Source organism: Ascaphus truei, chromosome 2 (assembly GCF_040206685.1).
Source record: "Ascaphus truei isolate aAscTru1 chromosome 2, aAscTru1.hap1, whole genome shotgun sequence".
Classification (NCBI taxonomy): Eukaryota; Metazoa; Chordata; class Amphibia; order Anura; family Ascaphidae; genus Ascaphus; species Ascaphus truei.
Genome location: NC_134484.1, coordinates 443,391,577 through 443,407,800, shown reverse-complemented (window position 1 = coordinate 443,407,800; position 16,224 = coordinate 443,391,577). Strand labels below are relative to the sequence as shown.

General features: G+C 40.6%; 1 protein-coding gene across 3 annotated transcripts in view; it reads left to right on the top strand.

Moving 5' to 3' along the window:
* DPP6 (dipeptidyl peptidase like 6) overlaps positions 1-16,224 on the top strand; it is a 1,044,825-nt gene that overhangs the window by 1,005,936 nt on the left and 22,665 nt on the right. For all 3 annotated transcript variants that reach the window (XM_075587874.1, XM_075587872.1, XM_075587873.1), the window contains exons 18-19: positions 3,866-3,964; positions 5,655-5,724. In XM_075587874.1, the coding sequence (XP_075443989.1) occupies positions 3,866-3,964; positions 5,655-5,724 (169 nt within the window). The remainder of the gene's footprint in view (positions 1-3,865; positions 3,965-5,654; positions 5,725-16,224) is intronic.

Below are 16,224 nucleotides of genomic sequence, written 5' to 3'. Positions count from 1 at the left end.
TTTTATGTCTGAAGCACTTATTCCCATGATCTGTTATTTGTATTATTTGTTATTTATATGATTGTCACGTATAACTGCTGTGAAGCGCATTATACATTAATAGCGCTATATAAATAAAGACATACAGACATACCCCGCATTAACGTACGCAATGGGACCGGAGCATGTATGTAAAGCAAAAATGAACTTAAAGTGAAGCACTACCTTTTTTCCACTTATCGATGCATGTACTGTACTGCAATCGTCATATACGTGCAGAACTGATGTAAATAATGCATTTGTAACAGGCTCTATAGTCTCCCCGCTTGCGCATAGCTTCGGTACAGGCAGGGAGCTGGTACTGCTGTTCAGGACATGCTGACAGTCGCATGCGTAGCTGCCGTTTGCCTATTGGGCGATATGTCCTTACTCGCGAGTGTACTTAAAGTGAATGTCCTTAAACCGGGGTATGCCTGTACATACATACATTTATACATTGATGGGCCCAGTAGGTTTATTAAAGCTTCTGCTTTCACAGGAATGTTAAACGTGTTACTTTTCATTTCCAATCAAATGTAACAAACTTATAAATCTGTTTTTATATACAATACTGTATATGTTGCAGGTCAAATCTACAGTAACATAGCCTTGATTTTTGTAGTATATAAAAACTGTGTAGCCTTTAACTCATCCATAATTACCCTGATTGCTGTCTGTAACACTCATCAAAACATAAGATGCTGCCATAACATTTGCCAAAAGCTTAATATATTGATTCAGAAAAAAAACACGTTCAAAATATTTCCTGTAGAGTCTATTTAAGAAAAATCAGGCTTGCTTCTTAGACATCATTTATATTAAGAGATGCAGTATAAAATACTAACCTTAGTGTCAACACCGATATTTTTTAAAGGTAAGGGAACATTTGCGTACGTTTAGAAATGGTACAAAATTGGAGCAAAATATCCATGAAATTATTTTATTGTGTGTTATTTCTCAAAGCGATGCCAGGCATGCACAACACATACCCTAACCCAGTGGTTTCCAGCTTGTTGTTTGGTTATGGAACCCTATAATTATATTGTGAAATTATGTGGAATCCCAACCCTCTCTAATAGCGCGTCTATGATCAGATGCATTGTAAGGAACCCCAACCCTCTCTAATAGCGCGTCTGAGATCAGATGCATTGTAAGGAACCCCAACTCTATCTAATAGCGCGTCTGAGATCAAATGCATTGTAAGGAACCCCAACCCTCTCTAATAGCGCGTCTATGATCAGATGCATTGTAAGGAACCCCAACCCTCTCTAATAGCGCGACTGAGATCAGATGCATTGTAAGGAACCCCAACCCTCTCTAATAGCGCTTCTGAGATCAGATGCATTGTAAGGAACCCCAACCCTCTCTAATAGCGCATCTGAGATCAGATGCATTGTAAGGAACCCCAACCCTCTCTAATAGCGCGCCTAAGATCAGATGCATTGTAAGGAACCCCAACCCTCTCTAATAGCGCGCCTAAGATCAGATGCATTGTAAGGAACCCCAACCCTGTCTAATAGCGCGTCTGAGATCAGATGCATTGTAAGAAACCCCAACCCTCTCTAATAGCGCGTCTAAGATCAGATGCATTGTAAGGAACCCCAACGCTCTCTAATAGCGCGTCTAAGATCAGATGCATTGTAAGGAACCCCAACGCTCTCTAATAGCGCGTCTGAGATCAGATGTTTTGTAAATTCTTCATTATTTGGTACAGTTTTCAAATGACCAGAAACTTGCAGGGAACCCTTTCGGAACGCCCATGTCCTTGTCTGTAATTTAGGATGAACCAATAATAATTTAAGTCTGTGTTTAATGGAATATATTAAAATACAAAGGACATGAGTGGAATCATTTTCTGGTGTTTTAATATGTTTATCAACAGAATGGATCACAACTACAACAACAAATTGCAAATGGTAGATTTTACCATGCTGCGTTGTAGATGTTACTAATATCCCTGATCATATAAAGTATGAATAAAAGTACAGTAGGAACATTGCTTTTGAAGCAGTTGAACATAGTTCATACAGTATTCATCCTGCTGACCAAGAGAATGTGCTTCCATATGCCTCGGGCATCATAAATGAGACTGGAACTAATTGTGTTTGCAAAGCACGTACTGTACAGAGCTGTGCAAATTGTAAGTGCTTATAAGAAAAATATTTTTATACCCTGTAATACTGTAGATGTTCGAGATTCAACTTTTTTTCTGTATTACTACCATTCATAGCATGTGATACAGCAGGTTTAAGCCCATGAGAAAACTAGCAAAAGGATTTTGGAAGTGATTGCTACGCGTTCTTGTGTATGTTCAAACCCATTCGCATCAGCAGTATAGACACTGTGGAATGTTCCGACTCCTTTTAACATCGACTACAGACTTCTGTAAAGTGCCACTGCAATCTTTCCTTGGTAACTTTACCTAATCATTTTCCATGTTTAAACATGATGAACGAAATGCATTCTGCAGTCAGGCTAAAGCTGACAGGAAAGATACAACATTGTAGGAATCAGGAATAAGTTAATAGCATGAAAAGATGAGAAAAGATTTAAAGTGCAGTTAGTTTCCGCCTTTTCCCTGCAGTTAGCCTCTGCTATTGTTCCTCGCCATACGGTATTACATACAGTGGATGCTTTGTAAAATCATTACATACTGTACTCCTGCTACCATGTGGCTGAAAAAGGTTTCTGATGTGCAAAAATGCATAATCCATAGCGGGGCGATTAGACAACTTGTGTTTTTCTCCAAGTCTTGTTCAAAATGTATGTACATATATTTTTATTTATATAGCACCACAAATGTAGGTAATGATTTACATTATTGGAATTATAATACAGGGAATTGTAATACAACATGTGTAAATAATTGTAGCTCTGCTTCCCCTCCCCCCCCCCCCACTCCCCCCACCCCCTCTGGGAGATCTGGCCTCTGCTACCGGTGGTGCTTCATACCTGTTTCAGGAGATGCTAAGGTCTGTGTTGGTATGGGGAAACAGGACAGGCTTTTGGGATGTCTCCAGGCTGTGTTCTTCTCTGGTGATAGCGCCTCCATTCACAGCAGGCTCCAGCATGGCTGGAGACAGTCCCCACTGTGAAAGTCATCAAGCATACCCAATAGACTGTAGACTCAGACACGGGTGTATAGAACAGGATCCATTTTATTATAGCATCCACTGCAGATGGTGTTACAGCAAATGCATTCTATTAAACCACAGGTCCCAGACCCCTAGATGGTGCCTGGACTTCTCTCAGAATTGAGGCCTTGCAATCTGTAGATCTGTAACTGCACTCAGCCCCCTTAAGGGGCTCAAGAGCATGTCTCAATCCCAAGGCGAAGAGACTCAGACCCCTATGATTTAGAGCTGCTTCCTCCCTACTACAGAGGGAGAGGGCACAAGGTCTGCACCCGGATTGGCTGTACACAGACCAAGTTCTACCTCCAGCCCAGTCACTCATAGTGGCTGCTCGTGGATGTGGAAAATCTAAAATGATAGCCTGCCACAGCTTGCAGCTACCAGGACTTACATGACAGGGGGGCAGAAGTATAGCCAGAACCAGCCATGGCTGCACTATGTTTACTAGCAATTGTTAGAAAATGAATTCCTACCCAGAGAACTTACAATAGAAGAGACATTTTTAAGTCAACAACAGCGTTTGTAATATTTGAGAAATCTGTCTTACTATAGATACTATGTTAGCAATCACAGTATTCTTTTATTCAACATAATATTAGTACCTTTGTGCAGTGTCTGGAACATGGTCTTTGTCAGTCTTTGTTTTCCTCTTTAAAATACAACAATTAAAGATACATCACATGACTTCTTTGTATTTATCTTCTATGTTTCAGGCATGATTGAGTTAGAGACAAATTCCAAAGTAAAGTTTGCAATGGATGCAAGACAGATGCCTAAAGTGGAATTTCTAGACATCCGGATAGAAGACTACAGTAAGTACCGATTTAAAATATGTTAACGTGTGTCTGTATATCTGGAAAATATACACAGAGCAATGTATTTTTGCTTTGGTTTGTTCATGATGAATTACGAGCCATGATCAGTTGCAGTTACACATAGAGGGAAAACTTATATACTAAATTACATGGTCAAATTACATAATGAGGAGGCATTTATTTGAAGGTGCAGTCTGACACATTTTAACTAGTTATAATGCTAAAATAAATTATTGAATTCAAACTGGGTGAAATAATACCCGTTTGAAATAAATCACAGAAATAATAGTATTTCTGCATTACAGTTGAAAATGTTTTGTTTTAAATATTTGTAAGCATTAGAATGTAAGGTGGGTTTTATCTATCTCATCCAAAACGGGGGTGCAAGTAGAAAACACCAAATAGGGGGGAGATTCTCGACTGTGCTAATTATTAACAGGAAGGATTCTCTATGAACTCACATTTATCGGGTGTATTGTATATTATTAAGCCTTAAGAGTTTCTCCAAGTTTTCAAATACTCCCAAGTTTTTAAAAACTCCTCCCAACTTCTTCAGATGCAAGACTGATCACCCTTCTCTCCCTTGGGCTTCCCACTTTCTCTCTGTAACTTCTTCTTTTGGCTTTCAACAGTGGACTGCAGCCAGAACCCATAAGGATGGCCACTACCTGGACCTGGTTTTCACAAAAAAACTTTTCTCTCTCTCTGATTTCTCCATTTCCCCCTGTCCTCTCTCTGACCATCTCCTCATCTAAATTTCTCTCTCTCGCTTCTCCCCTTCTCCACCTTCACCTACCCCTTGTTTCAACTCTGCGCTCTCCCAGGCTAAACAAACCTACTTTTCATCACTAATCAACACTCAGGTCTAACCCATGCTGCCTCTTCTCTGTCTTTGACTCTCCTGTTTCAGCACCCGTGACTCAATCAGAGGCTCAGTCAGGCTCTGGTTGGGGCACCTGTGTTGAAGCTGGAATATCCTGAAAAACTGACCTGTTGGGGGAGGTGGGAGGCTTGAGGACTGGAGTTGTGCACCTTTGATGTAGAGTATGAATCAGTTTAGCAACTCCCTTTGCTGCCAGAGAGACCTGCCATACTACTTCTGTGAAGCGCTATGTACATTAATGGCGCTATATAAATAAAGACATACAATACAATGCATCCCAGGCCTCTCCGGAAGCAAAAGGATTAAGTTAATTTCCTCCAATTTTCCTGGATTTTAGGAGAAGAGATGCATGAAGTCTAGACAAATATACTGTAATATGGGAAGTTAGTAAGTCTCATTTGCTCGTCATCACTGCACTACAGCTTTGAGCATAAAAACCACCGGGTTTTAGTGTCCATATACTTACTGTATCTGCCCAAGAGCATTGATTCAAATGTAAGGAACTTGAAGATTCTTGAAATCACCTCTGATGTTAATGGACTCAACAGCACATCTGTTATCAGCATGGTATTAATAGAGTCAGCTGGATACATTTACTCTGAAGTGTTATTCCTAACTACCACTGGGTTAAAGATAGACTAACAACAATTCAATTTAAGAGAGCCCGACTGTGGGTTAAGTAAGATTCGCTGAACAATGTATTTTCTTTTTTTTTCTGCTGACATAACCAAACAGGTTTTGCTGGCATTTGTTTGGAAACCTGCACTGGGCTAAATCTTTAATAATGTTTTTTTTTTTCCTTAGAATTACCAATGCAGATTATCAAGCCTGCAACGTTCTCAGATACAGCTCATTACCCTCTGCTTCTTGTTGTGTAAGTATGTACCTCCTAATACATTGATTGTCCATAAAATAAGCAGCAGCATACAGGATATAATATTTAGGCCTGCGGTAGGGTACATTATTCAGCTTTTCTTTATCTTCATATATAATGGTATGTTCACATTGAATTATACTCTAAACTAGTGTTTCATACAGGGTGCCAAACTACCATATATTTTTTTTACAGTGGACAAAATTAACAATAGCACAGCACATTATTATAATGTACACAGAATACAGTGTCACTGCTTTATGCACAAATGTGACCATACACACATACATACATACATGCATACACACATACATACATACACACATACATACACATACACACATACATACACATACACACATACATATATAAATACACACACACATACATTATTATGCTAATATACGTTATTAGCACTTAGCATATCTCTCCTTCTTGTCTCCTTCCCCTCTTCTCTTCCTGTGTCCCACTCTGTCACCTTTATGTCCTTCTCCAATTACTATCTGTATTTTTGAATAACCCCATAATTTGCATAATCTTTTCATGCATCTCCACTATTCTTTCTCTCTCTGTCCCGGTCTTCCTATGTTACCTAATAAATGCTTAATTGGGGATGTTATTCAGTGGTTCAGAATACTGTATAGTACTAAACTTTCTGATTACAAAGCCCTTTGTCTTATTTTGTGACATAAAAACAGAACATGATACATGTAACCAGGGTCGGCTGGGATGTTTGCGTGGCTCGGTGCAGGGACATGTGCATCTCCTCAGTGTCCGGCGACATCACGGTGCCATGTGGCGTCATGTTGTCATGGCAACGCGGCACCACAGGGCATCCCATTATCATAGTAACGTGATGCTGCATGGATTATTGATGTCACGTGACACCGCGTGACTTCCCGTCGTCATGCCAGAGCCATGATGATGGGACTCTGCAGGAAGAGATGCCACCGGAGAAGGTAAGAGAGTTACAGAGGCCCCTTGCCATCCGCTGGCAATCAGTTTAATTGTTATGGGGGAGAGCGTGGGGCCTCTGTAACCACGGGGCTTGGTGCAGTGGCACCGATAGCACCGCCATCACGCCAGCCCTGCAAAGTAAGCCTGATGTAAGAAATATTTCTTCCTTACGGTAACATTTAAAATAATGGTTAATAGCATAGACGTCTTCATAATAAATATCAGAAGGTAAAAAAGTTATTTATTAGCAATTGTGTATGTTTCTATAGATAGCTCCCATATATTTTATTTATAGATGGTGCAGAACCTGTATATTTTTTGATCTTACGAGCGTTGATATCTTGCTTAGTTATTGGCGCTCCTGTAGCCTTTCTCTCCAACTCTTTTGCCTACAATGTCATTAAATCTGCAAAATTATTCTGCGCTAGGAAGAAAAATAAATAATTCAGGATGTTCTTTCTGATTTAACTTCGTATTCTCGCAAAATTATATACTGTATGCATTAATGAACTCCTTTTGCATTTAACTTTTTGACAGTAACGCAGGAGAAACGTGATGTTCCTCATCACAATTTCCTAACTAACACCAAAAATCCAGCTGCAAATACAATACATCTCTACCATAGGGTAGTATAATTTAATTAATTACAGTAGCCTATGGTAGATCATTATTTTAACCCCTTTGATATCTATTGCCCACTATTCACAACAACCCCCACTTCTATGAATGAGTTAAACCCCTATTAGCCAAAGTTGGGTAATAAAGCTGTACATAACATACCCAACATAAAACACATTTAAAGCAACCATCAAATCATAAATTAAGTGGTCATTAACCCATTCGGGGGCCAGTTAGGCTATTTAGTTATTCTCATGCAGAGACTCGGCAGCCTCATTGACACCCAAAGGGATTAATGATTGAACTGGACCACCACCTCCCCCATTCAAGTTGAGGTCAGAGTCTAGGATCTCGCATAACTATATATTGTAATACAACTAGACCGATGCTCAAACTAAAACAAAACAATAAAATAATTTGGATATAAAACAAGCGTTTGCCACTTAATGGTCCATTAAAATAAATACAAATTAAGTGGGGAAAAAAACCAACGCTATTAAATAAGTGCACCCTAAAGCATGATCTAATACAAGGCCCGATTGCCATCTTAAATCTGGTACCATCCATGTCTTTCAACGACCTATCCTTAATGTTGATTGAATCCCATGCTCCTTTGTTGATAGAAGACAAATCTTTTTATTCTCATTCTCTATCTTTTTCTTCTTTATCCTCTATATTCATATCGGTAGCCATCTTCATCAGCCTTCTCTCTGCTGTCGACTGAGGTGGTATGACATAATATAGGACCTGTCACCATTACATACCACGTTTAATGGTCAATCGGGTTGGTTGATTTACCACTCTTACATATGACATTATACTTCATTGGGATGTTTTTTCCCTACTTGAAGTCATATGTAAGAACAATTGATTGATTGATATAAAACATTACCATTAAACACGTGGTATTCGACAATGACATATACTGTATATAAGGGCATACCACCGCAGTCAAGTCATGATTAACTAGTTCAGGTAATCCTAACCTCTGATGATCATGGAAGATCTGAATGTGGATTGGATAAGTGGTTTAGTTTAAATTTTTACCACCTTTGGTGACAATGAGGCTACTAAAGATGTACTGTAAGTGAGAGGGCCAAAATGGCCTCACTTGCACTAAAGGGGCTAATGACCACTTGATTTATATAGCAATATTTGTTTGAAATGTGTTTTGTATGGTTAAATTACCTACAGCTCTATTAGCAAAGTGAGGCTGATAGGACTGTAAGTTACTCATAGAATGGACAGGGGAGGGGGGGACTTGTTGGCTATGTTGGGGTGGAGGTAGTGGGGGGGAGGAGGTGATTGGGCTAAGTGCCCTGGAGTAGGCCCCATGGGGGTGGTGGGGGGGTAAGGTGGGTGGTCAATCACTTGTTTTCAACAGGGGTCAGTGAGGCATTGTAAAGCAATGCCTTACTAGCCTCTTTGGTATGCAAGCGGGCTAGTTAGTTTAGTGTTAGGAATACATTCATCTCTTTGTTGACCTAGCTAGCGATGGGTTGACCATGATTAGCTGGCTACTTATACTAGTAAGGGGTTAATATATAAAAACCTTGTTAATGGTTTATTTGATGTATTTGTATCACCTATTCTAGATTGGATAATCTTATTTATCTTGCCTCTGTATATAGAGGCCATTATATTCATTGCCAAATTGGACCTAACGCCAGCCGGAGTCGGTGATAAAATGTGGCGATATTTTTTTAAGGTAGTCCAATATAATCAGGTATCAGAGTTTGCTGTGTGAATAAGTAATGTTGTGATAATGACTCATATGCATGCACCACATAAAAAATATTGCTGACATACTGCAGCAGTAAAAAGCCCTGTATCACTGCTTTACTACTGCCATTATAGCTTAAGTAAATCGATCGATTAAATAAAATTGGTGTTCCATTTTTTCCATTTATCGACCTTTGGTGAATCTAGGCCTTTGTGTACTGAATCTGTTAAGCTAGTATAGGATAACTACTAGGATACAATAGTGTCTGTTAAATTATACCTGCAAAGTTTGAGGTAGTAAACGTTACCGTAAAACACATTCCAGATTATTATTTCTTTTATTATGAAACCTGTATTGCTGCTTTAAACAATTACAGGACTTTTATAAGCAAAGAAGGGTGGGTAGTAGTGTTGGTCCTTTCTTCCATGTAGTAACAAAGGAGGGAGAGGGACCTTAATAGAAGTCTGCAGACCCGTGTATAAACATATATGCTGCTCCAGAAAAGGTTTATCACAGTGGCAGAGATACTTCAAGTGCTACTCAAGAAGACAATCTGCTGATTATTAGCTCAAGTGTCTCCTTGCTGCACTTTACTGAGCATGCACATTCAGCTGAGCCGTACTGGTCTCCACAATAGCGATTGAAGTGGTTATTGTAATACTTTCATACATTTATTTATCGTCTGGAGGAGAAATGCTCACTTGGCATAATAATGCTTGGAACATTTCACATCATATACAGTTGTGTGAAAAAGAAGGTACACCCTCTTTGAATTCTATGGTTTTACATATGAGGACATAATAACAATCATCTGCTCCTTAGCAGGTTTAAAAATTAGGTAAATACAACCTCAGATGAACAACAACAAATGACATATTACACCGTGTCATGATTTATTTAACAAAAATAAAGCCAAAATGGGTGAAAAAGCCATGTGTGAAAAACTAAGTACACTGTACACTCTTACTGCTTCCATAGGAATTAAGATGCTAAGTAGCAGACAAGTGCTGCTAATCAAATGCCCTTGATTAATTGATCATCAGCAAGTGTGACCACCTCTATAAAAGCAGAAGTTTTAGCAGTTTGCTCGTCTGGAGCATTCAGGTGTGTGTTAACACAATGCCAAGTAGGAAAGACATCAGCAATGATCTTAGAGAAGCAATTGTTGCTGCCCATCAATCTGGGAAGGGTTATATGGCCATTTCCAAACAATTTAAAGTCCATCATTCTACAGTGAGAAAGATTATTCAAAAGTGGAAAACATTCAAGCACGGCTTAGGTTTGCAAAGCTGCATCTGAATAAACCACAAGACTTCTGGAACTTCTTTGGACAGACGAGACCAAAGTGGAGATGTTTGGCCATAATGCACAGCGCCATGTTTGGCGAAAACCCAACACAGCATATCAGCACAAACACTTCAAACCAACTGTCAAGCACGGTGGTGGAGGGGTGATGATTTTGACTTGGTTTGCAGCCAGAGGACCTGGGAACCTTGCAGTCATAGAGTTGACCATGAACTCCTCTGTATACCAAAATATTCTAGAGTCAAATGTGAGGCCATCTGTCCGACAGCTGAAGCTTGACCGAAATTGGGTCATGCAACAGGACAATGATCCCAAGCATACCAGCAAATCTACAACAGAATGGCTGAAAAAGAAAAGAATCAAGGTGTTGCAATGGCCCAGTCAAAGTCCAGACCTTAACTCGATTGAAATGCTGTGGCGGGACCTTAAGAGAGCTGTGCATAAAAAAATGCCTGCAAACCTCAATGAACTGAAGCAACGTTGTAAAGAAAAGTGGGCCAAAATTCCTCCACAACGATGTGAGAGATTGATAAAGTCACACAGAAAACATTTACTACAAGTTATTGCTACTAAAGGTGGTTCTACAAGCTATTGAATCATAAGGTGTACTTAGTTTTTCACACACAGCTTCTCCATTTTGGCTTTATTTTTGTTAAATAAATCATGACACGGTGTAATATGTCATGTGTTGTTGTTCATCTGAGGTTGTATTTACCTAATTTTAAGACCTGCTAAGGAACAGATGATTGTTATTATGTCCTGATATGCAAAACCATATAATTCAAAGAGGGTGTACTTTCTTTTTCACACAACTGTATATATATATGTTGGTGATGTTTGGTGACACATATATCTTATGCACATGCCTCATTAGTTTTAAATGTTATTCCCCTAGGTTCTTTGATGGGCCCTCATGTATGGGGTTGTATTTTTATAGGTCTTTAGAAACAAATGATTTGCCTATAGATGTAATGGGCAGATATATTGCAGTATTTGTATAATCTGTACTGTGCAGTACATCCAGGCACCTGTGAGCGTCGCTGCTGCGCACACACTACTATGTGTTTACATATATAGGCTATATGAGGCTTCGGTTCACACTGCACATTCGCGAATACGGCGCATAGTGTGACGTCGCGCGACGGCGCCGGAGGATGGCGCGGATACAGGCAAAAATGAGTCACAGTGCCTGTATGTGTGCAGCAGTGCAGATGATGCTGCAAGATGGCGGTGCGCTCCACGAAGTGATTGCGTGTCACCAACACCACCTGTTTGAGTTTGCATGTTTGCAATTGGATACACATGGGTGAGTTTAATTATGTTGATTGGTTTGGGTATATATGTTTGTTCGCTGGCACTCTTTCAATGCACATCCCTGAGGAAGGTCACATGTAGCTGACCGAAACGTCGGATGTAGTGCCTTGGTTTTTGTTACCTCAATATATTGTCATTTCAACTTGGCTGTGTGCTGACTCTTCTTTCCGGATGAAGATCAATATCGCATATGCGATAAGCATCAGTGTTTCATTGTTTACAGAGTGCCTGCTGCCTTGTTTCATATATATATATATATATATATATATATATATATATGTATATATATATATATATATATATATATAGTGAATAAATGAGAACAAGGCATTCCGTCAGGTAAATAAAGGTGGGTGCAAATCCTGTATGAATCAAAATAGGCAATATGATACCGTATGAGCGAATATCAGAGGCAGCACTCCAAAAAGTAGTCAAAAAGGATTTTTATTAGTGAGACATCATATCCAACGTTTCGGTCCTACACAAGGGACCCTTCTCACCTTGAGAAAGGTCCCGTGTGTAGGGTCGAAACGTTGGATATGATGTCTCACTAATACAATTCCTTTTTGACTACTTTTTGGAGTGCTGCCTCTGATATTCGCTCATACGGTATCGTATTGCCTATATATATATATATATATATATATATATATATACATATATACACAGTGGTTGACAAATCACCAAAAAATCTACTCGCCACAAAAAAAAATCTACTCGCCACCTAGTACCAAACGTGTGCTGCTTGGGCCAATATTTACTCGCCCGGGGCGAGCAAATGTATAGGTTTGTCGAACACTGTATATATATATACCTCAAGTCATAAATCCTATACTACACATTCAGGGACTATTTAACACCTTAAGTCATAAATCATATACTACACAGGGGGGGGTGGTGTTAGGTTTCAGTCACAGATAATATTCCTACAGTACATGCACTGTTTTTATGCCAGTGGGGCTGCCCATATTGAGGGGAAGGGCATTCCAGAGGTATAGGGCAGTAAGTGAGAAAGATTTAAGGCAGGAGAGGCCTTTAGATACAAATGGGGTAGACAGAAGACATCCTTGAACAGAATGCATGAGTCGGGCCAGTGTATAGCGAGAAGTAAGGAGGGGCAGAAGTTTAAGTCCTCCTTAAAAGAGGGGAGGAGAATTATGTAAATAATATGGAATTTAATAGGAAGCCAGGAGATAGATTTCAGTAGGAGAGAAGCTGAGACAGATTTAGGAGAGAGTAAAGTGATTCTAGCATCAGCATTTAGGATAGAAAGTAGGGGAGAGGGCAGGAATGCCAGACTATACAAGCGAATATATGAATGTGAGAGGAGAATGTGAAGGAGGAGTCAAATGTGAAACCTACCGTAGTCAGCGTGCATATGATACTATAATATACAAGGGGCAGTAGGGCCAGACTTGGGAGGAAGCATAAGGCGCTCCATCTTTGACGTGTTAAGTTTGAGCCGGTGGAGGGTCATCCAGGATGATATAGCGAAGAGACATTCCGAGACTTTGGTCTGTACAACAGGTGTTAGTTCAGTGGTTGAAAGGTACATTTGTGTGTCATCCGCATAGAGGTGATATTTGAACTCAAGAGATGTGATAAGGTCGCCAACAGAGAGTGTGCAAAGCAAAGGGGAAAAAAAGAGGTTGAATGACAGAACGTTGGTGTTTGCCTATGGAGAGATCGACAGAGGAGGAGGAATGAGCAAACGAGACACTGAAAGCGCAATTTGAGAGATAAGAGGAAATCCAGGAGAGAGCTCTGTTATTGATACCAAGGGTATGGAGAATGTGAAGGAGAAGAGGGTGGTCCACAGTATCAAAGGCTCCTGAGAGATCAAGTAGTATGAGAAGGGTGTAATGGCCTATGTCTTGGCAGCATGGATGTCATTAGTTATTTTAGTGAGGGCTGTTTCAGTGGAATGAACAGTGCGGAAAGCAGATTCTGGAGGATCTGGGAGAGAACAGGCAGAGAAAAAATGGAGCAAGCGAGAGAATACAAGGCGTTCAAGGTGTTTAGAGGCAAAAGGCAGGAGGGATACAGGGCAATAGTTCGAGAGACGGATAGGATCAAGCTTGCTGTTTTTGAGTAAAGGTATAACTGTTGCATGCTTGAAGGAGGTGGGAAAGGCAGAAAAGTAGAGGAGTTGAACATGTTTGAGTGTAGGGATTAGAGGTGGAGCGAGAGATTTGAGGAGAGTGGAAGAAATGGGTCAAGAGGGCAAGTGTTAAAGGGGAAGAGGAGATCAATAGCGACACACCCTCTGTTACAGAGAAAAAGGAGTCAAGGAAGGCTGAAGAAGAATTAGGAGAACTGTAGAATATGAGGAGGATACAGAGGGGATGCCTTGCTGAATGGAATCCACCATTGTCTTGAAATAGTCAGCACAGTCATGAGATGAAATGGAGGAAGAAAAACAGATAACAGATGTTGGTCTGGGTAGAGAGTCAAAGAATAGAGTCAGCTTGGATTAAACTTGTGAGTGTTGATTAGTGCCAAAAAATAGGTTTATTTAGCCTGGGAGAGCGCAGAATTGAAACAGGATAGGATACCTTTGTAGTGAAGGAAGTCAGGGAGCGTATGACATTTCCTCCAAAGGCGTTCAGAGGAGCAAGTGCAGGAATGGAGCATGCGTGTGTGACAGTGTAGCAAGGGTGAGAATGGCAGAGAAAAAGAGGAGCATGTAGCTCAAGAGAGGACGGACGATAGGGTAGAGTTGTATTTCATGACCAGGTTGTCAGAGTCTGTAGTGGAGCAGAGAGAAGAGAGGGAGAAACGCAAAGTGGAATCAAGAGCCAGTAGATTAATAGAGCACAGGTCTGTAGAAACGAGGGGTAGATGAATGTGGAGAAGGGGAGAAGTGAAATAGATTAAATGTGATGATGGTCATATAGAGGAAAGAGTGAAATTGACAAATCAGAAACATTTTTATGTGAAAACTAGGTCATGGTAGTGGTCCTTGTGGGTGCTGGCTGCACTCCATTGGTGAAGGCCAATAGAAGAGGTAAGATATAGAAAGTGGGAAACCCAAGGGAGAGAGCGGTCATCAATATGGCAGTTGAAGTCCCCAAGGAGAAGAACAGGGGAGTCACAGGAGAGAAAGAGGGAGCACCAGGATTCAAATTGAGATAGAAAGACAGAAGGGGAGTGAGTAGAGGTAGGTGGGTGATAGATGACTACCACATGGAGAGGGGGAAAAAAGCTTGAATGTGTGAACCTCAAAGAAAGGAAAAGAAAGAGAGGGATGGATAGGAAGGGTTTGGTAGTGACCAATAGAGGAGAGGATGAGCCCCTCGCCTCCACCCCTACCATCAGTGCGTCAAGTGTGGGAGAAAGAAAGGCCACCATAGGAGAGGGCAGCCTGAGTGTTAGGCTGAGGGAGCCAAGTCTCAGTAATAGCAAAAAGGAGCCGACAGTGAGAGAAAGTTCACTTCTGTTGAACTCTCTGTTAAACTCTGCAGTGTACTGTATTCCACTTATTCTTGTAATCCAGGGGGAGCATATCAGCCGGAAGAGAATGGAAATAGAAACAACTAAGTGTAGATGGTACAGCAATGTGGAGAAAAAGCGATAACTCTGCTCTATGGATTTCCTACTTACAGGATTCCAAATGAAAACAGGCACTGGAATGTATGATGGAGTGAGGATATGAAGATGTGGTAAGCTTCTCAATGTGCCAGTCAGTGTCTCTAACAGGTGGTAGCAAATAGTGCTTTAAAAAATGCGCAATGGATATAATCAAAGGTCGCGGTGCATCAGGTATTCCCACCACCTCCCTACAGGGGTTATGCGTGCGGCCAGTCACCCTCGCGGTGTGCTCTGCTCCACTGCTTCGTCGCGCCGTCGACTTCGTGACGTCACTTTCCCCCGGCTTGTCTCCGTGGCTCCAAGGTGCTCCGCGAACATAAGATTAATCCAACTGGCTCAGGGACTCCTCCTCAAAGCATTTCGCCGACCTTGTAGGGTCTCTGGCTGACTGCAGCGCAGGCTGCATTGTCCCGTCCGATTGATTCACCCTGTGATTTTTCCCCCTCTATAAATATACAAACTATATCAGGATCTGGAGGGTTCCTGATGCTAAAAGTGGCCTAATGAAGAAATATTAGGGGGAAGGGAAACCTCTTGGGAGCAGCGCTGATTTAATGTAAACAATCAATTCCTTCCTCTGAGCGTTTCATCCTAACTCATTGCCCCGCAGCCTTAGTTACCAGTGAATGCACTAATTCAATTATCTTCATCTACTGTAGATGGTTTTGCCACCTACTGTGGAGAATAATAGAAATAGTGAAACATTTGATTTGATGTGAAAAACATTATCATTAGTAAAACTGTAGCAATTAAGATATATATGTATGTATTTGTATTAGAAATGCTGAAATGGTAATGATAATGGTAATATGGCAGTGCAATTGTGCTGATCCAGTCATTGGGCCACCGGCAGCATGGCGTCCAGGCGCATCTTCCAATACCTCTTACTTTGAACCTTTGGGATCATGCTGTTTCGTTTTGATGACGACCTGTTTAATTTTTATTTAATTTTTCTAACCAACATTTTTTGTCAAATCAAAACACATGAAGGA